The sequence below is a fragment of the Mandrillus leucophaeus genome, unplaced genomic scaffold (assembly GCF_000951045.1).
Source record: "Mandrillus leucophaeus isolate KB7577 unplaced genomic scaffold, Mleu.le_1.0 Scaffold627, whole genome shotgun sequence".
NCBI lineage: Eukaryota > Metazoa > Chordata > Mammalia > Primates > Cercopithecidae > Mandrillus > Mandrillus leucophaeus.
This window is the reverse complement of record NW_012106775.1, coordinates 270,822-294,934: the sequence shown is the minus strand read 5'-3', so window position 1 is coordinate 294,934 and position 24,113 is coordinate 270,822. Positions and strand designations below refer to the sequence as shown.

The following is a 24,113-nucleotide window of genomic DNA, read 5'->3' as shown; positions in this document are numbered from 1 at the left end:
GAGAGTCACCTGAGCCCAGGAGTTTGAGGCTGCAGAGAGCTAGGATTGCACCACTGTACTCCAGCATGGGTGACACAGTGAGACCCTGTCTTGGAAAAAAGAAAATTAGAAGAATCTGTTCTGTTCAAAAAGATTTATTGATTTAATTTCTCACCCTTGTTCTGATCTGTTGACTTTTATTTCTTTAGGGAAAAAAATCAAACTTCAAGTGTTGATATGAACACACGGACAGCTAGTAAGAAGAGAAGGTGCTCTAGTACCTGGGCAGCCCTCTGTGATGTATTAATATTTCTTTGTGAAGCCAAGTTAGTTCAGGAAAGGAAATTAGAACTTGCAAGTTGCAGATCTAGTTCTTGTTGCATGAGCTGGTACGAGTTAATATAATGCCTCTAGTTTCTGTGAAAAATGCCCTATGTAGATGTTAGGCCCTCAGGCCTTCAGCAGACAAAGATATGATGCCTGGGATAGAATAATCCAGAGCAACTGTACAAATGGAAATACATTTAAAAAACCAGCTGGGCATGGTGACTCACGCCAGTAATCCCAGCATTTTGGGAGGCTGAGGCGGGTGGATCACCTGAGGTCAGGAGTCCAAGACTAGCCTGACCAGCATGGTGATACTCCATTTCTACTAAGAATACAAAATTAGCCGGGTGTGGTGGCGCATGCCTGTAATCCCAGCTATTTGGGAGGCTGAGGCAGGAGAATCGCTTATACCTGGGAGGCGGAGGTTGCAGTGAGCCGAGATCGTGCCATCGCACTCTAGCTTGGCGACAGAGCAGGACTCCGCCTCAAAAAACAAAAACAAAAACAAAAAAAACAAGTCAAGCAGCCCTCAAATGCTCACAGCACAGTCTGCGTTTCTCCTCTAAAGTCAATGTCTGGCATTGAATGTGCTCCTTAAGGCAGCCACACGAGCACAGGTGCACCAGGTCCCAACATTTGGAACTGTGCCAGTTGACTCATCTCTTTGGTGACACTCCTTCCCAACTGTGTATAACTGAGCTTGGGCCAGGCCAGCTAATGTCTGTGACTGTCTCCTAATTTGGAATTTTTTCCACTATATAATGAGTATGGCCCATTCATACTCTACTGTCAATGCTTCCAGAACTCAGCTGGATGCGAAACTGGAGCCCATCAGAAACAGGAAAGACAGCCTGGTGTGCAGTCCTCTGGATTGAAGAATGGGAAGCGTTGGGGAAAAAAGTCTGATCATGAATGTTTCAAAGATTTCAAAGACCAGGTGAGTCGGTAAGGAGCTGGGCCACTGAGTAAACACCTCTGATGTTAGGTAAAAGGACTTAGCAGGAGGAGAGAAGGGAGACTGAGCTCTTTTGGGTGTGTTCTAAGGGTGTTCATTAGCTAATGGGGAAGGGCTTAGAAGAGTGAAGGAGGAGAACCTGGAGCCGTCCCTGATACTTTTTCTTTGGTATCCCTTCTCTCCCTCAAAACCTTTGGGTTTTCTCTTGAAGGGAACCTGCCTTGGCCTGGACTGAGAAGACACAGAAGCAGGCAGCTGAGTGATGGCGGGAAAGGCATTTGACCTTGCCATCCTCTTCCCCAGTATACATGCCAGCCATCGGGCCAGTCTTTCTTCACTACAGCTGGCAACAGCCCCAAGGTCCTGAACTGAGAGAGCAAAGGAGGAAACGGTCACAGGACAGTGCCACAGAATCTGGAAAGCCAATCCCAGAGATGATCCTTCTTGAGCAAAAAGATCCAGCTGACATAAGAGCCTACCTTTTTTTTTTTTTTTTTTTTTTTAGATGGAGTCTCGCTCTTTTGTCCAGGCTGGAGTGCAGTGGTGTAATCTCGGCTCCCTGCAACCTCTGCCTCGCGGGTTCAAGCAATTCTCCTGCCTCAGCCTCCTGAGTAGCTGGGATTACAGGCGCCCGCCACCACGCCCAGCTAATTTTTGTATTTTTAGTAGAGATGGGGTTTCATCATGTTGGTCAGGCTGGTCTTGAACCCCTGACCTCGTGATCCACCCACCTCGGCCTCCCAAAGTGCTGGGATTACAGGTGTGAGCCACTGCGCCCAGCCTCATAAGAGCCTATTAAGAGCCCCACCCCCTACCTCCCATACGCACAGATCCCACGTGTGCCTATGCTGCAGAGAGGGGGACAGCGCAGTCACAGGGAAGCCAGCATCTTGGAATTGTCCTCTGCTTCCTCTCACTGTCCCCGTATGCATTCCCCTTACTTCCTCTGCTGTCACCTTCCCCAGCCAGGAAAGTGTCCCAGCCTTGGGCATGCCTCTTCCAGATGGCTGTGGACCCTGAATGACAGGTTTGACTTTTTTTCCATTTGGAAAGAAGCCAAAAGGTTCTAACCCCTGCTTTCACAGTATGGGCATCTCCCATCTTCTTTGTGTCTAATCACAGTAACACCTCCATGTGCAGGTGGTGAGACCTGGGAGGGGGTGGTGAGTTGGCAAGAGCCTGATGGGTGACTCAGCAATTTATTACGCTGTTTGCTTAGGTGACAAACAAGCCTGGCAGTTACCCCCGAGCTTAGCCAAAGCCGTTCAAAGTTCCTTTCTCTTCAGTCTAAAGGATGCATGTTCACCCTTTCCAAAGTTGCACAATTAGTTGCATTTATCAACTTACGATTGTCCTTTCTTTGTGGAGCAGTGTTTGAAAGGGAAAGATGAGTCCCCACTCTCCCCCTGCTGCTTTCATAATGCCTGTTTTGTTCGCTTGGGATGAACTCTTTCAGGGAGCTCAGGGCTGCAGCCTGTTCCCCTGCTGTGTCTAATATACTGGGAGTAGTTCTCTCCTCATCATCTCTGAACCTTTGTCTCGGTCCTGGGAAAGGAACCCAATGCCGAGAACACCCTCCCTCATCCCCCTTGCTACATGGGGGCGATATCTACCTCTGTTTCTTTTGTGCTGCTTTAGTTGCCCACGTCTTCTTCCTTTGTGCTTGGCCTGTCTGAATTTATCTTTCTAGATCAAGGCGGGTCCTCTGGCTTTAAGAAACATGGTTCTCTTGGCATCAAGCAGATTCCCCTCCCTGCCCAGTGATGTCTGCAAAAGAACAGAGGTGGAGACTCATGACGGTGCCATTGCAAGAGCCACCAATGTGCCGCAGGGCCAGCTGCCCTTCTGCCAGCTACACTTTCCTGGTGATCATGATCTATTCTTTGATTATCAACAGATATGCCTTAAGAGAATGGTTCAGAATGTCTCTAGGTCTGCAGAAATTATTGCCAGCCGTTCTTCACTTACCAGAGCAGGGTAAAGATGAATTTGACAGGCAGGAGCCTGAAGACATATGGTATTTGTGCTGTGGGTTTTGTGTGTGATGAGAGTTCTCAGCTGTCTGATTTCCTCCACCAATTCCTTCGACAAAAGCCTATGTGCTTATGCTGCTGGCCTGGCAGAAATTTAAGAATCTCTGACTCACTGGCAGAGCCTTAGAAGGGCCATATCACCCAGCCTCTTGGCTTCCAAGCAGTGATAGCATTAAGTCATCCCAAATAAAAAGGAATTTACCCTCTTTTAAAATGCCCTTGGAGAAGGAATTCAATTTGGCTCTCTTGGATGTTTTTTGGCGGCTACTATGAGGAAATTATTTATATCCAATCTAAATTCTTTAAGTTGAAGAAATACTTGGGAGATTCGAGAAGGCTGAGGGGCAGGCAATCACTAAGAATCAGGGTAAATAACAGAGATACAAAGTCCTCCTACCGTGGTATGACAGATACAGTTGATACTGCATAAATCCTGACAAGTGAATAAATGGTATTTTTGCGTGTGTGTCTGGAAAAATATTGGGAAAACTTTCAGAAGACCTATCTGTAAACATCTTTAGCAAACAGAAAACAGGTATTCAACCACAGAGCATGGTAAATAAGAACATCTGCCAGATAAATCTAATATTATTCTGTGGCTGAGTGTCAGGCCTCGTGGTTAGAGAGGAGGCATAGTGTCTAATCTCTCCTGGCCTTTGCACAGTTTTGGATTCTCTCCCATGTAACACACCTTCAGTAAACTGGGGAAATGTGGTCAGACCACACAGCTATCAGGTGAGTGGTGCTGGCAGCAGAGACAAAAGAAAAATGGGCTGGCAGGGCTCAATTTCAGTCTAGAGTGGTACCATGCAGAGCTCGACAGGGACCCACTGCCGGCCAAGAAGGTCATAGTGTCTTCATCAGTGACTTGGACGATGGGCTAAGACTTTCCTCCTCAACTGGGTTAAGAGATGATTAGCTGCTGTGAAGAATGATGTGGGATTTCCTCCCGAGTCAGTTAGGTGGGAGGAAAAATGAACAAGCTGACTTGGAAGAATTGTAAAAACGGCCAGAAGCAAATCAAATAAAACCAGTGAGAACAAGTATGACTGAATTGAAGGTCTGTGCCTTGTCAATATTCTGGCAAATTTATAGAATGTGGAGTGTTGGAAGATGGTTGAGGATAAGGTTTAGAAATATAGGCTTTCAAATCAGACCGACCTAGACTCAAATCCTGCCTTTTCTGTTGCTGGATGCATTACAGTATCACAGCCTTCTGGCTACCCTGTTTCAGGGCCTCAGTGAGCCTATTAGGACTCTAAGAATGAGAAAGAGGACAGCTGGCCTAGTAAGGAGTGAGCACTGCTTTCACTTTCCTGCCTTGGTGGGGTGGCCTCACGCAGTGCAAAGCCCATACAAACATATGTGGCTGCCCTGCCTAACTTATCTCAGGCCTCAGTTTTCTTATCAGTCAAACGAAGATAACAAGAGATATTTGAAGTGATTAAGTGAGGTAATAGATACCAAGTGCCTAGCATAGTGCCAGGCACATAGCAGACTCTCAATAAACTGTAACTAAACAAAAAGGGCACAGAGGATCCCAGCATCTGCCCTCATCCACCTTATACTTGTAGGGTATATATGTGGGGTGCAAATCATGGTCACCATCACAAAACTTCTGCTTCCTTAGTCCCTTCTGGTCCCACCATGGAAGGAGGGGTGGACAGGGTGGAGGCAGAAGCACCAGCACAGGGTGGGAGCAGCAGCCTTCCACATTCATGCAGATTAGAGGACTCCTTCTGGGTGGGGCAGTGAGGAAGAAAGGCAGAATGAGGTGGGGCCAGATTCAATGACCCTTTTCCAGGACCTGTCAGCCCTACTTCACAAGCCCACCTGCTTCTCCATCTCTAGTATTCCAGACGCTGCCTAAGCCTGGACTAGGGGTTAAAGGACCCATCTGGATAGGACATTCTGGAAGAGGAGTAAGGAGGAACTCCAGCCTCCTCAGGCACAAACATATTGTCTCCTGCAACCCTGAAGTATATTAGGCATTGGGGCTCTCTGCTGGTTCAAAGATGCCTTCCAGAGAAATAACTCTATGAGCCCCCCTCTAGGCTGCTCCAATTTTCTGAAAGCAGGAGGCCCCAGTGCAGGTCTCCCTGCTGGTCTGTTAGTCTCTCTTGTACTTCTGTTATTCACAGCTTCCCAGGGCATGAGCAGAAGGTGGTCTCCAAACCTGCTGGGTGAATAAGGAGTGCTAAGTGTCCTGACATTCCTGAGGAGTCCTAGTGCCCTAGGACTGTGAAAAAGTCAGCAAGTCAGAGAAGAGGAGAAGATAAAAAGAAAAAATCGAACCCTCATGCAGTAGGGGATATGATGCTGCACAGGCTGCCTTTGGGACCAGCTGTGCCTACAGTAGTGTGGCCTTGGGTAGAGTCCAGGAGAGTTTTAAGGATAACCCTAGACCTAATCAACTGCACCTGCTCAGTGCCTTTCCTCCGCAAATGAGAACGAAGAGCCACACAATTCCAATGAATGGCCATTGAAATTCACATCAATAAGGAAATGGTATCAGAGCCTGGGAGGATAGGAATTGAGAATGTAGAGATTAGGAGGCAATTTGATTCTGCAGGGAGCGCTGGTGCAGGGTGAGGCAGAGCCCCAAGTACCCTGTCCCCACCCAGCACTGGCCCAGAACAGGCTCCGCTCTGGAGCAACAAGCGGGAGTGCTCCCCTCGGCAGCCACCAGAGGTCATTGGTTCCTGCTGTTCGAGCTGCAAGCTGCTCTGTCTGCAGTGCCTTCCAGCCAGTACAGCCCAGACAGTTACTGTGTCCCAACAGTGCTGGAGGAAACACTGACCCAAGGGGAGACAGGGCAACTCCTTACAGAACACCTTCCATCCCCCTGCCAGGAAGGCTGGGAGCTGGCACCTTGAGCAGAGACCCTGGGCTGCCATCCTAAGCCTTTGGCCTTCAAGAAGCTTTTTCTGAGCACGCTGAGAGATAAGGAAAAGGCAAAGCATCCCAGGCTACTTATCAGTGCTCCAGCTTCTGGCCAGGTACCCTGACACCTGCTGCTCCCAGTTTCCTGCCAGAGGAAAAGCCCCCAGGAGCACCTTCCCTCCCCTGGGCATCACTCACTCACTCTGCTTTTTCCTTTTTTGGTATTAGAATCCAGTTCTGGCCAGGCAGCCTTGCACCTGAACCACCTCCATCCAGAAAACAAAGCACATTTTCTTTTTAAACCTTCAAGCGTTTATTTTGAATGGCATTTTTGCCATATTAAAAAAAAAGTTTAGTCTTCACACTGACCTATAGCAAACTCAGAATATTCTTTGTCCCAAATTAAATAGACTTTTTCTTTTTTAAACTCTATGTTAGCAACATCAGGCCGGGTGCGGTGGCTCAGGCCTGTAATCCCAGCACTTTGGGAGGCTGAGGTGGGTGGATCACTTGAGGTCAGGAGTTGGAGACCAGCCTGTCCAACATGGTGAAACCCCGTCTCTACTAAAAATACAAAAATTAGCCGGGTGGTGTATGCCTATAACCCCAGCTACTCGGGAGACTGAGGCAGGAGAATTGCTTGAACCCAGGGGATGGAGGCTGCAGTGAGCTGAGATCGTGCCACTGCACTCCCGTCTACAAGCCAGTGGGAGACTCTGTCTCAAACAAACAAAAACAAAAACAACAACAACCGAAAAACTATGTTAACATCAGCATCCATTTAAAAACCGACTCTTCCCCGACATTCAGTCACTCACAAGTGAATCTGACTAAAGTCCACCTCTTAAACAGCTGTTAAAAGGTCCAGGCCTCAGCATCGCTTGCAACCTTTCCGGCTTGGCCTTTCTGTGTGTTCTAATCTGTTTGCACTCAGCTACCAATGCAAATCTGACCATGAAAGGCTTTGTGGGTGGCCCATGGCCCAGAGGTCCAAGTACCACCTTCATAGCCTGGCCCACCCCACCCCTCCTGCCCCAGCCACCTTCTCCCCTAGCCTCTCTGGACTTCTTACTTCTTGAACACCAGTGCTCCGGCCTGGCTCTGTGCCTTTCCGTGGGCCGGGCTCTCCTGCTGGTGTGCCCTCCCCCATTCTCCGGGTGAACACTCCCCCATCTGTCCAGATCCGGAGGAAACAGCCTCTTCTCTCCCAGTGCCTGCTGTTCCTTCCTGGGTGTTTCTGCTGCACTCATCATGTCCTATGGCAAGGTTTTATTTCTACATCTATGTGTCCTGACCAGACTGTGAGCTGTCTGACAATGGGAACCCCGTCCCAGTACACATGTTGCTCTGGAATTATCCCAGCAGCCTATACATTATCTAGCATTTAGGAAGGGCTCGATAAATGTTTGATGAATGAATTAATGTTCTCGGTGGAGGTTAAATCACATAACACAATAAAAACCAAACTGGCACCCCACCAATGCTCGGTAAGAACAAATGCTTTAGGTGGGGATCGGGCTGTGCTGCCTCTCCTCTTCTGAGAAGAGACTGGGCGATGATAAAGGTGAAGTGTGCGCTCATAGCGGCACATGCTGCACACCTACCACGTGTGAGCAGTGAGTTATGCACTCACGTGCAATACCGTGTTTAATCTCCACCCCCAATTTCATAGATGTGAAGCCTGAGGCTGAGAAAGGTTGCCCCAGGTCATTCCACAAAATGAAGGGCAGAATGGGCTTGACGTCAGGCAATATTGAGGGTAGTGCTCTTTATTGCAGCACTGGAAGCCAGAAGGCCAGGGATCAAGTCTCAGCTCCTCTGCTGTCCCACTGTGTATGTAATCTCAGCCCATCACTTCATCTCTTTGGGCCTCTGTTTTCTTATCTTCATCACAAAATAGTCTTTAGGCTCATAAAGGATTGGGCTATGAAAACATCTAAAAATCATAATGAGCTATGCAGCCACAAAGGACCATGGTTACTAATCTCTGTGGCTCATCCCTCTTCTTTCCTTCAGGCCGTTTTTTTTTTTTTTTTTTTTTTTTTTTTGAGATGGAGTCTTGCTGTGTTGCCCAGGTTGGAGTGCAGTGGCACAATCTCAGCTCACTGTAACCTGTCTCCCAGGTTCAAGCAATTCTTGTGCCTCAGCCTCCCGAGTAGCTGGGATTACAGGCACACACCACTATGCCCAGCTAATTTTTTTTTTGTATTTTTAGTAGAGATGGGGTTTCACCACGTTGGTCTTGAACTCCTGACCTCAAGTGATCCGCCCGCCTCGGTCTCCCAAAGCGCTGGGATTACAGGTGTGAGCCACAGCGCCTGGCCGCTTCAGGCCATTTTCTTCCTTCCCCAGCTATCTTGGTCTTACTTTCCCTCCCTAGGCTGGATTCCCTATTTCTGAGCACTTCTGTGACTTCACAAGTTTGGCTGCAGTTTACACCCAAGGAGCTGTCCATTGTCCTTACCTTTGCTCATCTGAAAACCCAGTGAGCAGGCAGCACTTACACGTTTAAATTCCCATGGCCTCCCTGTCCTGGAAGGGACACTATGCCCCTGCCTGCAGCCCCCAGATGCTTGAATATTCTGGTCTGTCTACCTCCCCACCCTCTCTTTCCCCTTCCCCCTGAAGTCCATTACAAAAACATTAAACTTCTACTCTGTAGGCAGACAAGTGGAAGCCACCAAAGAGTTGTGGGCAGAGCAGGGGCTCACATCACTCTGGTGGGGTGTGCGGGGTGGACTGGAGGATGGGCAGAGCGAGGGGCAAGGAGGCCAGGGAGAGGCGACTGCAAGAATCCTGCTGAGGAATGCAGGGCAGTCACAGGGGTAGGGCCCTTGCAGTGTCTGCGGCTCCTCGGGTTGCTCGTATTTCACAGCCTGAGATGACTCCCTGTGTCTTCAGGGAGCCATCAATCCTGAGCCTTGGTCTTGCCCCCAGTTCATGCCAGCACCAGGCAGGAAGAGATAAGCCGCCCAGTTTCTCCCACAGGCGTCTGGCCGGGGCCTCTCAGTGATCGCTTCCCTCTCCATAAAGCGCTGGGAAGACTTCCAGAGCACTTCCACTCCCTCAGCCCCAGTCACTCTGGGAGGACCCGCCTGGTAATTCCAAGCATTTGCAGAGGAGCCCCGCCTACCTGGGGAGAGGGAGCCCTCCCCCACCTGCTGCAGGGCACGCACGGGAGGCCAGGGAGCCTGCTGATTTTTCTTTTGCTTTGGCTCATTTTCCTCCTGGAGCAGCAGGCTCATCTCCTGCATTTTTAATAGCTGAGCATATTTAGCATTCAACACACACGTGTGGGTTGATAAGGCCCAAAGAGAAGGCAACAAGCCATCCAGGGGAGGAAATCCTCCTCCTACCTCCTCTCTGCCTCCTACCCACCTCAGCCTACATCCATGGGTCTGAGTTCCCCATCAATTCGCCAGGCCAGACCAGGGTAGCCGAAGTGACAGCAGCTGGGAGAGTCAGACTGGCTGACTCGGTCACTGTGCCAGGGTCTGGTCCCATGGCTGAGCGGGGACTCATAAGTAAAGGCTGAAATGCTCATTGTAGCTCAAAACAGCCAAACAGCCATAACTCTTTCTTGATTTTTACCTGGGGACCGAGTCATCTTGCCCACCTCCCTCTACTGTCATCAACTACATAGATGTCAACGCTGTGGGCTGGTGGCCAGGTACCCCCGACCTCTGGCTCCCGTAGGGGTGGTCCCCACTGTCAGGACAGTGAAACAGTGGAAGGGGCCTCTGAGAGGCTGAGTGCAGGGCTGGGGATGCTGGGCAGCCTGTGAGTGCTGTCAGGCAGCTCTGCAGGGGACAAACCTGGTAACATGGCAATGCTCTCTGTGTTTTCCCCTTTCTTCTTCTTTTTTTTTTTTTTGAGACAGTCTCGCTCTGTCGCCCACGCTGGAGTGCAGTGGTGTGATCTTGGCTCACTGCAACCTCTGCCTCCCAGATTCAAGTGATTCTCTTGCCTCAGGCTCCCAAGTATCTGGGATTACAGGTGCCTGCCACTACACCCGGCTAATTTTTTGTATTTTTAGTAGGGGCAGGGTTTTGCCATGTTGGCCAGGCTGGTCTTGAACTCCTGACTTTAGGTGATCCACCCGCCTCGGCCTCCCATGCTGGAATTACAGGTGTGAGCCACCACGCCGGCCTCCCCCTTTCTTGTAATGCAGTTTTTTTTTTAAACCTACTCAGCCACATAAAGGAGAAAATAACAAAACCACAGACCATTTAACCTTGTGCTGGAATGCCAGGAGGTCAGCCTGATAGAGTAGTGTTTTCATTGCTGTACGTGTGAATTTAAGCTATTTGGAAAGGGCAGCCCTAACCTGCTGTGAAATCTAATCTAAGGGCCACGGTCCAGCATGGGTTGGCACCGCTTATGCTTTCTTGGCCAGGAGGGGGCGATACAGAGCTCACTTGGAGCAATGGAACAGAACTTAGGCAGGGGGCTCTCTGCACCGCCTGATGGAGGTCTTCCAGGTCTGTTTCCACCACAGACCCAGCAGCACCAGGCCAAGGGGAGAAAGGAGCTGGAATTTAGCAACTCCTGTTGGGAGTATAACTTTTAAAGAGATTAGAGGAGCCCAATTAACACACCATTGAATTGTAAAAACCAGAGGGCCCCACCCAGAGTCAGTGGCCTATGTGTCTAGATCCAGCAGCCACTAACCACTTCAGGCTACTGAGCATTTAAAATGTGGCTACTGTGGGGGCCAGGTGCTGTGGCTCACACCTGTAATCCCAGCACTTTGGGAGGCTGAGGTGGGTGGATCCCTTGAGCTCAGGAATTCGAGATGGTGAAACCCTAACTCTACAAAAAACACAAATATTAGCCAGGCACAGTAGTGTGCGCTTGTCGTCCCAGCTATTTGGGAGGTTGAGTTGGGAGGATCACTTGAGCCCAGGAGGTTGAGGCTGCAGTAAGCTGAGATCGCACCACTGTACTCCAGCCTCAGGCTGGGTGACAGAGTGAGACCCTGTCTCAAAAAAATAAAATAAAATAAAATAAAAAGGTAAAATAAAAAGTGGCTACTGTGACTGAGGAATGAGATTTCAAATTTCATTTAAGCTCAGTTCATTGAAATTTAAGAACAGATACTTGATTCAGTAATTAGAAAATGTTTAAGTCTATTTAGAACAACTTGGGTATGTCAATCTATTTTATAATCTCTAGTTTTTATGAAATCTAAAAATGGGTCAAATATTTCTGATGAAAATTTAGTGTCCAAATTGAGATGTGCTGTAAGTGTAATAAAACACATGCAGGATTTTGAAGACTTATGAAAAGAAAATAATGTAATCTATCTCACTGATTATATGTTGAAATGATAGTATTTTGAATATATTAGATTAAATAAAATAGTCATGTGTCACTTCATGACGGGGCTATGTTCTAAGAAATGCAATGATAGGTGATTTCATCATGCTAACGTCGTAGAGTGAACTAACACAAACCCCTGCATACTGGCCTGGGCGACAGAGCTATACCCTGTCTCAAAAAAAAAAAAAAAAAGGGTGACCAGTTCCACTTTTCCGATGGATCACCCTCTTCTTGCCGGTCTGGGCAGGATTCTGTCCTGTCAAGTATAAAAGGTGCTTGAACCTAAGCTGTATGGTACAGCCACTTGTTCCTAGATTACAAACCTGTACAGCATGTGACTGTACTGAATACTGTAGGCAACTGTAATATAAGGGTAAGTATTTGTGTGTCTAAACATATCTAAATGTAGAAAAGTTACAGTAAAAATATGGTATAATCATCTTATGGGACTGCTGTTGACTAATACGCTTTTATGTGGCACAAAACTTTTTTTTTTTTTTTTTTTTTTTGAGGTGGAGTCTCACTTGCTTTGTTGCCCAGGCTGGAGTGCAGTGCCAGGATCTTGGCTCATCACAACCTCTGCCTCCCAGGTTCAAGCAAGTCTCCTGCCTCAGCTTCCTGAGTAGCTGGGGAATGCTACCACCATTATTATTATTATTATTTTGTATTTGTAGTAGAGACAGAGTTCCACCATGTTGGCTAGGCTGGTCTTGAGCTCTTGATCTCAAGTGATCCATCTGCCTCGTCTTCCTAGAGTGTTGGGATTACAGGCATGAGCCACCATGCCCGGCCAATGACTATTATTAAAAATTAATTTCATGGCTGGGCATGGTGGTTCACGCCTGTAATCCCGGCATTTTGGGAGGCCAAGGCGGATGGATCATGAGGAGTTCAAGACCAGGCTGGCCAAGATGGTGAAACCCCGTCTCTACTGAAAACACAAAAATTAGCTGGGCGTGGTGGCGGGCACCTGTAATCCCAGCTACTCAGGAGGATGAGGCAGGAGAATAGTTTGAACCCAGGCCACAGAGGTTGCTTGGGCCGAGATCACGCCACTGCACTCCAATCTGGGTGACAGAGCAGGACTCCAACTCAAAAAAAAAAAATTAATTTCACCTGTTTCTTTTGTACTTTTTTCCAATGTGGCTGCTTGAAAATGTAAAATTAACATGTGTGACACACATTACATTTCTATCAGATAGTGCTAGTCTAAACAATTCTAGACAAAAGGTCAGCCATCTCCAGGAATGGAAATCTTAGAATCCCTTTCGATGGTCACATCCATTTCATTCAATTCAACAAATATTTACTGACACGAGTACCAGGCTTGTTGAGTTGGTGAGAGGTGACCATACAGGAGGCCCTGCAGTAACTACTGAGCAGGAGGAAGACAGGAAGTGGAGTCTATGGCTGACCAGAGAAAGTGTCACATGTGAAGTAAAAATTAAGTGCTCTGGGGATTAAAAGAAAGGCGAGAGCATATCAGGTTGTTGGCAAGGAGGAAGTGAATAAGGAAAGGGCATTGAGAGAAGGTAGCCAGTGACATGGGCAATAAGAATGGTAAGGATTTTGGCCAGGAGAGAAGGGGAATGATTGCTGTGGAAACCCTGGGCTTAGCAGACCAGCGCCCTCAGACTCCTCTTTCCCTGTCCCAATCCTCCATGGCACCACCCTTGGCCTCTGTTCTTCTCACACCATATACCTCCCTGGCAGGCACCATCTATACCCACAGCTTCCATGCCCACGTCTACACTGATGACTCTCTAGTCCTGGTCCATACCTATCTCTTGACCCCTGGTTCCAAACATTCAGTGCCCACTCACATTTCTTTGTAGATATTTCTCAGCCACTTCAAAATCCACTGACTTCCCAGCTGAACTCATCCTTCCCTTCCCTCCCTCAACTCTGGCCCTTACTGTCCTTCCCTTGAGGAAGCGGCAGGACCACAACTCAGCTGTCCTAATCCCTTCCCTTGTACTCCAGCCCTACATATGACCCCCAAAGTCCTGTGGAGTTTTCCCTCCTTAATATTTATCTCACCCAGCCCCTCCGTACACATCGCTGCCTGGAACCAGGCTGTCACCACGCCTTGCCTGGGTGATATAATGTCCTCACCCAGGACATCTTGATGCTTCCTGTGTGACCCCCCCAGCCATCCTTTTACATGGCTTTCAAGGTGACCAGACTACATCATAAAACTGCTCCTTTAATGCCTCTTTGCAATTTCCAGGGTGAAGTCCAAATTCCTGAACTTAACACATACAGCAGAACTTCATAATCTGGGCCTCACTCCCCTACTCAGTTTCACATCCTGCCTCTCCCCACATGCAAATACTTTTGCACATTCTGTTCCCTTTGCCTAGGACACCCTTCCTACTCTCTTAGTTAGAATTTTTTTTTTTTTTTTTTTTGGTGGTAAAATAGACGTAACATTAAAAATTTACCATTCTAATCCCATTCTCTTTGTCTACCTCCTCCCTACTACTTGTCCTTTGAATTTAACAGAAGTGACCTTTTTTTTTTTTCTTGGCTCAATGCAACCTCCGCCTCCAGGGTTCGAGCGATTCTACTGCCTCATCCTCCTGAGTAGCTGGGATTACAGGCACACGCCACCACGCCCAACTAATTTTTGAATTTTTAGTAGAGACGGGGTTTCACCATGTTGGTCAGGCTGGTCTTGAACTCCTGACCTCGTGATCCACCTGCCTGGACTTCCCAAAGTGCTGGGATTACAGGTGTGAGCCACCACACCTGGCCGGAAGTGACCTCTTTTGAAAAAACCCTTTCTGAGTCCTCAGCCTGGGTTAGATGCCCTTCTCCTTTGCTACTGATCTCATAGTCCTTATCACTTTGTACTGTGTTAGCTTATGTTTCTATTTACAGACTCCCTAAGACAGTGTCTGTATCTTAACTTTGTATCTCCAGGGCTGCAGTGTACAGTTGTATAGGTTATGCACTGGGAGAGGAAGCCTGGCTAAGGAAGTGAGCAGGGGATGAAGGCCATTAGTCAACTGTGCACTTGGTACAGGCCTGCAACCAGACCGTTTTCTAATTTGCACAAAGGTGCTTGTGTGACATCAGCGGGCCCTGTGTACCCCCCATGCTTGTTGTAGAGTTGGCACACGTAGTCTTACAATAAGTGCTCATTAAATGTTGAGTAAAGATGGCTGGATGTTCCAGGCAAAGGTAGCAGGGGTAGAGACAGGGGGAAATCTGGCATAATAGGGTGGTATTGGATATTCAGTATTGACTTAGGGGGGTTGCAGCTAGTTGGCAGAGGGTCCCTTATGTTGGGCTGAGGGACTAACTCTTTAATTCAGGAAGCAGTGAGGAACTTTGTGAATTTTTGATAGGACTGTGATATAGAATTTCAAAATATTGGCCGGGCGCGGTGGCTCAAGCCTGTAATCCCAGCACTTTGGGAGGCCGAGACGGGTGGATCATGAGGTCAGGAGATCGAGACCATCCTGGTGAACACAGTGAAACCCCGTCTCTACTAAAACTACAAAAAACTAGCCGGGCGAGGTGGCAGGCGCCTGTAGTCACAGCTACTCGGGAGGCTGAGGCAGGAGAATGGCGTGAACCCGGGAGGCGGAGCTTGCAGTGAGCTGAGATCTGGCCACTGCACTCCAGCCTGGGCGACAGAGCGAGACTCCGTCTCAAAAAAAAAAAAAAAAAAAAAAAAAAAGAATTTCAAAATATTCAGGCTTGAAAATGAGACTCAGAGAAGTAAAGTGACTTGTTCAAGGACACACAGAAAGTTAGAGGCAGGGCCCAGACTTGAACTTGCTTTTCCTGCTCCTAGCTCAGTACAGGTCTGGGGAGCTGCACTCTGGGATACCTCTCAACTGAGGCTGAGCCCTCTAAGGCTCAAAGCCAAATCTTCCCAGCCTTGGAGACTCTATCTCTTCCCGGACACATGTTCCTGGACGTGGTGGGTAGATGGACGACAGCCAGGCAGATGGGAGGTGAGGACAGTTAGGTCTCGAGACCACTGCAGTCCATGGTTCGGCCTCATTCATGGCGCACCACTTGTTCTGTCCTCAGAATATTTACCGACTTGAAGGCATGGCAAATTACCCATGCTTTTCTCTTCTTCCCACAGGTAAGCACTCTAGTCTTTTCACTACGAGCTATCTCCCTCCTTACAAATCTCTTGGTTGCTCATCTCTGGACCTGGGCTAGTTTTTTCAGTTTCTCTCTTTCTTTCTCTCTCTCTCTCTTTCTTTCTCTCTTTCTTTCTTTCTTTTCTGAGACAGAGTCTTGCCCTGTTGCCCAGGCTGGAGTGCAATGGAGCAATCTCGGCTCACTGCAACTTCTACCTCCCAGGTTCAAGCATTTCTCCTGCCTCAGCCTCCTGAGTAGCTGGGATTACAGGTGCGTGTCACCATGCCTGGCTAATTTTTTGTATCTTTAGTGGAGACGGGGTTTCAGCATGCTGGCCAGGCTCGTGTCGAACTCCTGACCTCGTGATCTGCCCATCTCAGCCTCCCAAAGTACTGGGAATACAGATGTGACCCACTGCACCCAGCCAGATTCTTTCAAAACCACTTTTTGCCCCTAGCTGAAGGGGACTTTACTGTGGCATGTCTTAAGAAGTGTGTGTTGAGTTGGACTGGATTGAGTGTGGACAATGATTTGAACCCAGTGGTCGCCCTGAAGGTTTGCCTTTTGGGCAGGTGCTTTTTGGTGCCGTGGGGCTACAAGAGACCTCTCATTTGCTCTTTTACAAGGAGCGTTCATTGATGATCTTCCCCGAGCTCCCTGGGTCTCCTCCTGACTTATGTGCTCCTTCCCTGGCTTTTCTTATTTTGTTTCTCTGTAGCTCATTTCTGGACTCTGAATAAATTATTTAATCATTTTTATCTTCACTCTGAGTCTGAAGAGCCATTACTCTAATATTTTTTAGAGAGATTTGACTTGTCAATTTTTATCCCAGGATGGAAGCGCTGTCCTTTGGCACTCATGATGATATAATAATAATAACGATGACATTATGCTAAATTATTTATTGAATATATACTATGATCCAGATACTGTGCCTGCTGCTTTATAAAAATTAGCTCACTTAATCCTCACAACAATCCCATGGAATAGAGCTATTATTGGCCCCACTTTACAGATGAGGAAATGGAAGCACAACACAATCAAATAACTTGCCCAAGGTCACCCAGCTGAAATTTGTGTCCAGGCCAGTGACTTCAGAGCTTGTGGTTACATCGGGATACCACGCAGCCCCAGTAAATAAACTCTCAGGCACATTCTCAGGTCACAGATAAGACAGATTGCAGGGTAGTGACTGGGAGACTCACATCGCCGGTGGGTGGGCAACCACCAGACTCAGGCTGAGTCTTCCCTAACCAGCTACAGCCTCCTGCAGGATGGACCTGCAATCCCAACAACCCGAGGAGAACAAAGCTTGTCCATGAGGCCCAGCTGCGTGGCAGGCAACTCCTCCACAGCCATGCCTATACCATTCCACTCCATCACAAGAGGCTCTGTAATTGATCTGACATAATTAGCTCTTTACTAAGTCATCATAATTTCCAGTGTGCAGTGACAAACCCACTGATGGATGATTTTACTCCACAGCTTGCCTAGGTATGAACTTAAGTGCAATTAACTGTCATTAATTGATGGAACACTTTTTTTCTTTAAATACATAAAAGAGATGGACTCCACACTTATCCCTTCTCTGCCTTCTCAAGGCTTGAAAGATAAGCATAGAGGTGCTGTCAGAAGCCAGTTCCTTAAGTACTCCAAGCTGGGTGCCAACAGCATTTGAAGATACTCATCTTCCTTGTTTTAAGTTTGGCTTCCTAACTGTCTGTTCCACAGGCAACCTTTTCTGACTTTTTAGTAAGGGCTGAGATAACCAAATGAATTAAAAGCCTCAGATTTTTTTTTTTAATTTTTTTTGAGACAGAGTCTCACTTTGTCATCCAGGCTGGAGTGCAGTGGCACAATCTCGGCTCACTGCAACCTCTGCCTCCTGGGATGAAGCAACTCTCCTGCTTCAGCCTCCCGAGTAGCTGGGATTACAGGCATGCACCACTATGCCCAGCTAATTTTTGTATTTTTAGTAGAGATGGGGTTTCACCACATTCGTCAGGCTGCTCTTGAACTCCTGACCTCAAGTGATCTGCCCACCTCAGTCTCCCAAAGTGCTGGGATTGCAGGCGTGAGCCATCACGCCTGGTCAAAAGCCTCTGATTTTCCCACTGATTTTCCACTCTTTTTCCACTGATTTTCCACTATTCCACTATTCCACAGGACCTGGGACCCAGTGCTGGGGGTAGGGCCGCGGCCTTGCTCCACACCAGGCAGACTGTCAGTGCTTTTGATTTTACACCAGAGCTTCTCTTCACTGGGGTAGAAAATTGAGAGGTGGCTGCAGAACTGAGAAATATTTCCCTGTTACCCTTTTCTTAGACACAACTTGGCTCAACTCTCAAGAGAATAAAAAAATTCCCCATCAGGCATAGGGTATATATATAAATATTTTTGAGACAGAGTTTTGCTGTCGCCTAGGCTGGAGTGCAGTGGCGCGATCTCGGCTCACCACAACTCCGCCTCCTGGGTTCAAGCAATTCTCCTGCTTCAGCCTCCTGAGTTGCTGGGATTACAGATACATGCCACCATGCCTCGCTAATTTTTGTATTTTTAATAGAGACGGGGTTTCACCATGTTGGCCAGGCTAGTCTCAAACTCCTGACCTCAGGTGATCCACCCGCCTCAGCCTCCCAAAGTGCTGGGATTATAGGCGTGAGCGTGGCCCATGTGGTACTCTTAAGGTCCCACATGCTTTTTAGTATTTAGGTTTATCTTTCCATCATTTTGGGTTTCTGTCCCTTCATTCCTCAGTCCCCCAAATTCCTGCATGTGACTCCTAGGAACAAAGCCAGAGGGTAAATACTGTTTCCCTGTGGTGACAGGAACAGCAGGGGGGACAGACAGCAGCTGGCTGCCAGCCAGCTGACTCACCATGGTTTATCCCTTGATCCTTTCGCAGGAAAGACTGTGTGCTGTTTGCTGCTGGAGGTAAGTAGATTGTCTTTGGGCGTTTTGAATGGCTTTGAGGTGCTGCTGGCAGAGTGATGGCCGCTGAGACAGGCTTTTGTTTTCACCTGTACTAGTGATGTCCTGGGATTGGAGGCTGGAGACACTGGAGAGGGAGAAGGTCTACACATTGAACCGTGTCTTCTCTCTACAGGGGCAGAAAGTACAGAACTCAGCACAGCATCTGTAGCAGGTACACTCAAACACACAACAGGCAGAGAGAAGCACTTTCCCTGCAGCATCGGCATCCCTGAAGCCTAGGTTCTGATGAGACGATTTGTCTTGACATATGCTCCTATTCCACCAGCTAGCAATACTTATGTTCTGGGTTTCTGTATCAAATGGCGTACTCAACTAACATCAAGGTTCTCGCGGAAGGCATTTACCAGGTCATCTTTCTGCAAAACTACTTCCACAGGAGTAGCAGAGGGACACCAGGTATCACCTGAACAGTGGGATAACCCCACATAGCCAAAGCAATTCCTAGACAGCTACACAGAGGCCACAAGTCCATCAGAGCAGTGGACAGGGCAGGACTCTCAACAAACAGGAAACTCTCGAACCTGACGCTCTGCAGGAGCACTAAAGTAAGAGGGACCAGCAGGCTTGAATCAAAGGGACTTTGCGAGCGAGGAAGTGGCCCAGCAGCTGTCCTGGGACTGAGAGGACAGTGTCGACACACCCCTGCTATGGCCTCTGCGGGGTCCACAGAGGGCCACATGCAGGAGGATGTCAATGCTTGAGCCAGAATCTGCAATGTGGGGCATGGACTTGGGCCGGCGAGCACAACTTCCTGAGGTTCTACAGAGAATACCAGAGCTCTGGGCGAGATGCGTCACTTGTTCACGTTCTGTTAGCCCCTGTGCTTTCGACTGAATGGGCAGGATGAGGATACTGACCAGGACAGCAGATGCATGAAGTAAAGTTCTAGTGTGCACCCACTATGGGGTTCTTAATTGTTTTAGAGTAGCGAATCTGATAAAAATGTAAGACCCCAGCAAAATGCACTTTTACACCTATCCAAAAACTTTGTACATGATTACAGGAAGGAATCCCAAACCCTAAAAAAGACAAAGCTTCCTGAAATCCTAAGTCCTCTCTGGCTTTCTTATGTCTCACATATAATTAGTGCTTAATTAACATGTGTTGAATAAATAAATGAAATTATAACAGATCTCCTGAACTAGAGATCACAGATCTGAAAATCTGGCTGAATTTGATAATGCAAAATGTGACAGACAAAGATGGCAGATCATTCTCTCTCCAGCCCAAAGCTGAGCCTAGCCTTCTCTCATTAGGGCACCTTTCCTGGATGCTTTTGCAGGCACCCTGACCTGGGAGACGCAAGCCCCCACCTGTGGCCAGCTGCGACAGGAGTCTGGGGTTTCTCTGTGCTCCCTTGTACCAATGGGTTGCCAGGCTGTCTCAAAGCAGACTGAATTTAGTCTTCTGATGCAATGGGAATTAGGAGGAAGCAGATTTTTGAGGATCATTCAATTGCTGCATTTTTTTTGCTTGACCAGTGCTCATGCGCTGCCTACACAGAATAAATTTACAGGGTACTTTTTCCTCATTGAATCAGAATAGACCTTTGCATACAGCTTAGTTCTCAGAAGCTATCCTGTTGAAGCTTTTGAAAACAAAGAGCTAGTTCTGAGGCCTCTGTTTTGAGGGCTGGGAGCCGGGAGACCTGGGCTCCCGCTCTAACCACCCATATACAGTATTAGGCTTGGGCCTTCAGTTTACCACTGAAACTTCCTTGGTTCCTGTGCTATCTGTGAATGAAGTGGGTCCCTAGATGGCTTCAAAGCCTCCTTCCACTCAATCACCATAAATACAAGGGATACTTATACCTGTTCCTTCCCTTCTCATCCCTCATGATTCCTGGATGTCAGAGCAATAATAACAGCCGAAGTATTGAACAATTTTACTCAGGCGAGATCTTCCTTGGAGGAATTCATCCTTTGTAAAATTGTACTGGCCTTTACAACCCCTGTGAGACAGGCAGGAAGCAGCCAGGCATCTCCACCCTCCTCACGGCTGACTGGCCAAAGGAGACCCAGAGAGGTGAGATGATTGCCAAGGTCAGGGCTACTCAAGGATCAGGGTGCCTCTGCGCCAAGTACATGGGCCTAGCTGCCTCTCAGGAAGGCAGGAAACTAGGTGAATAACATTCGAAGCCGGGAAATTAGAAAATGCAGAACTTAGAATCACTAAAGGTTACAATTGGATCTTAAAAGTCAACTAGTGTGATCTTTCTGATAGATGAGGTTATCAGTTGCCAGCCTTCGGGTTAAAGCTAGTTAGCGGCAATCCTGAGACTAGAACCAAGTCTCCTAACTTCAAGTCTATCGACGTTCTGCCTCTCAGAAATGTCTTGTTTAGCAATTTGTTTTTCGGCAGAGGCTTCCAATATGAAAATAAGACTTGATTTTTACCATTACTGCTTTAGATGTTTCTGCAGTCTTCATTCACTCCCTTGTTATCACTGACTCAAAGCTGCTGGTGGGTGGGTGGGGCATGTACAGAAATATTTTTTGGTTTAGGTGGGGAGATAAACCTGAATAATGAAGATACATTTTATTTTACTAAACTAATTGTTAAAAAGTATGCAAGTAAACAAAGATAAATCACAAGGAAGGGTGCCATGAAGGACAAAATAAATGGGCCAGGCCAGTGATTCTACAATCACCTTCTGAAAGAATTCTGGTTAGTGGTCCTGGCTGACACATTCTGCTGCTAAATTTACAAAAAAAAAACCTTTTTTTTGAGACAGAAAAAAAACTCTGTTACCCAGGTTAGAGTGCTATGGCACGATCATGGCTTACTGCAACCTCTGCCTTCCAGGTTCAAGTGATCCTCCCAATTCAGCCTTCTGAGTAGCTGGGACTACAGGCGTGTGCCACCACATCCGGCTAATTAATATTATTTTTTGAGACACAGTCTTGCTCTGTGGCCCAGGCTGGAGTGCAGCGGCAGGATCTCATCTCACTGCAACCTCCACCTCAAGCGATTCTCTTGAGCCTGGGAGAATCAAGGCTGAAGATTCTCACGATCTCAGTCTCCCAAGTAGCTGGGATTACAGGCATGCAACATCATGCCTGACTAATTTTTATATTTTTAGTAGAGATAGGGTTTCATCATGTTGGCCAGGCTAGTCTTGAACTCCTAACATCAAGTGATTTGCCCGTCTCGGCCTCCCAAAGTGCTGGGATTATAGGCATATAGGCATGAGCCACTGCACCTGGCCCCAGTTAATTATTAATTAAAACTTTTTTTTGGTAAGGCCAGGCATGGTGGCTCATGCCTATAATCCTGGCACTTTGGGTGGCCAAGGTGGGTGGATCACTTAAGCCTGAGAGGTGGAGGTTACAGCAAGTTGTGATTGTACCAGAGCACTCCAGCCTGGCAACAGAGCAAGAATCTGTCTCAATTTGTTTTTGTTTGTTTGTTTGCAGAGACTAAGTCTCTCTAAGTTCCCAGGCTGGTCTTGAACTCCTGGGCTCAAGAGGTCCTCTTGCCTTGGCCTCGCAAAGTGTTGGGATTACAGGTGAGCTACCACATCTGGCTTACAAAACAACCGTATCAGTGGATAAGTCTTTTTCTTGGTTTCATATTTTATTTTTTGAGACAGTCTCACTCTGTTGTCCAGGCTGGAGTGTAGTGGCGTGATCTTGGCTCATTGCAAACTCCGCCTCCAGGTTCAAGCAATTCTCCTGCCTTAGCCTCCTGAGTAGCTGGGATTACAAGTGCACACCACCACGTCTGGCTTATTTTTGTATTTTTAGTAGAGATGGGGTTTCACCATGTTGACCAGGCTGGTTTCAAACTCCCGACCTCAAGTGATCCGCCCGCCTCAGCCTCCCAAAGTGCTGGGATTACAGGTGTGAGCCACCGCGCCTGGTTTCATATTTTAGATTCAGAAACTTGTCTTAAATTGCCAATTGAAAGAACAAGTTGCAATGAGGGAATATTAATTAAAACCTGAAGACAGCCCTTTGCCCTTAATATGTTTTTTTTTTTAGTTGTTTGATGTCTGATTTTGTATTGCAATAAATAGGCAAAAGCAGTATTTCCTACTTGTGAAACGGTTTGAATTAAATCAGAAGGGCTCTCACAACCCTTGAGCTATGGGAACAAGCTTGCCCCCTACTGGTGCAGGTGAGAAAGGTTGTATAAGAATTTAAAGGCCCGGCGCAGTGGCACACACCTGTAATCCCAGCACTTTGGGAGGCTGAGGCGGGTGGATCACCTGAGGCCGTGAGTTTGAGACCAGCCAGACCAACATGGGGAAACCCTGTCTCTACAAAAAATACAAAATTAGCTGGGCATGGTGGCACATGCCTGTAATCCCGGCTACTTGGGAGGCTGAGGCAGGAGAATCGTTTAACCCAGGAGGTAGAAGTTGCTGTGAGCCAAGATCGTACCATTGCACTCCAGCCTGGGCAACAAGAGTGAAACTCTGTCTCAAAAAAAAAAAAAAAAAAAAAAAAAATTAAAGTGGAGGGACCAATAGAGTCAGTGGTCAGGGGTTCACTCTGGAGGTGAGCTGTAGCTAAGCTTTTGAAAATGGGTAGAACTGATGTCCCAGGTAGGGCAGAGTGAGTGGATTTTACAAAAAGACCTATTCAATCTATGTTTCTCCAGTCTATGAAGACCTGCCTGTAGTGGACTTACACAGTTTTGTGTTGGTGAGGAGGTGTGTTAGGTTGGTGATAGGAGAAGGCAGGGTCTTATCTCTTGCAAAAAGATGCTGCTGAGTGAAGCTCTCCGGCTGTACATTACAATCATTTGGATACAAGCCCTCACCCACTTGAGGCTTAATCATGTCTTATGTTTTCATTAAGGGACTGCCTAAGGTAGATCCCTATAATTATTCTAATTCCATTTGCCCTGCCCAGAAAGAATTTGTAGTACATTATATCCCTCACTCATTGTTAAAATATTTAATACGTAAGCAATTTTAGAGAAAAAGAGCACTTTCCTCTACATTTTCTTAGTCTTTGTTAATGCATATAGCTTTATTAACAAAACTGTAATCAATGGATATTTTGACTATTCTTTGTCAACTAACATTCTACATATACATATCAAATTCCCACAAACTTGCTAAACTGTTAGGTAATATTCAATCATTAACATGGCGCAGATTATTTAGCTACTCTCTTACTGTCTACCTACTATTTGTCTTTAAAAAAAAAAACTGATTTGGCCGGGCGCAGTGGCCCACACCTGTAATTCCAGCACTTTGGGAGGCCAAGGCGGGTGGATCACAAGGTCAAGAAATCAAGACCATCCTGGCCAACATGGTGAAACCCCGTCTCTACTAAAAATACAAAAATTAGCCGGGCGTGGTGGTGCGTGCCTGTAATCTCAGCTACTCAGGAAGCTGAGGCAGGAGAATGGCGTGAACCCGGGAGGTGGAGGCTGCAGTGAGCCCGGATTACGCCACTGCACTCCAGCCTGGCAACAGAGTGAGACTCCGTCTCCAAAACAAAAACAACAACAACAAAAAACCTGATTTATTTAAAAAGTGATTCAGAATTATTTCCTTG

At 47.3% G+C, this 24,113-nt stretch overlaps 1 protein-coding gene across 3 annotated transcripts in view; it reads right to left on the bottom strand.

Moving 5' to 3' along the window:
• The window catches only part of ATXN7L1 (ataxin 7-like 1), a 280,106-nt gene that overhangs the window by 41,890 nt on the left and 214,103 nt on the right, over nt 1–24,113 (bottom strand). For all 3 annotated transcript variants that reach the window (XM_012000356.1, XM_012000354.1, XM_012000357.1), the window contains one exon: nt 18,484–18,706. In XM_012000356.1, coding sequence (XP_011855746.1) covers nt 18,484–18,706 — 223 coding nt within the window. The remainder of the gene's footprint in view (nt 1–18,483; nt 18,707–24,113) is intronic.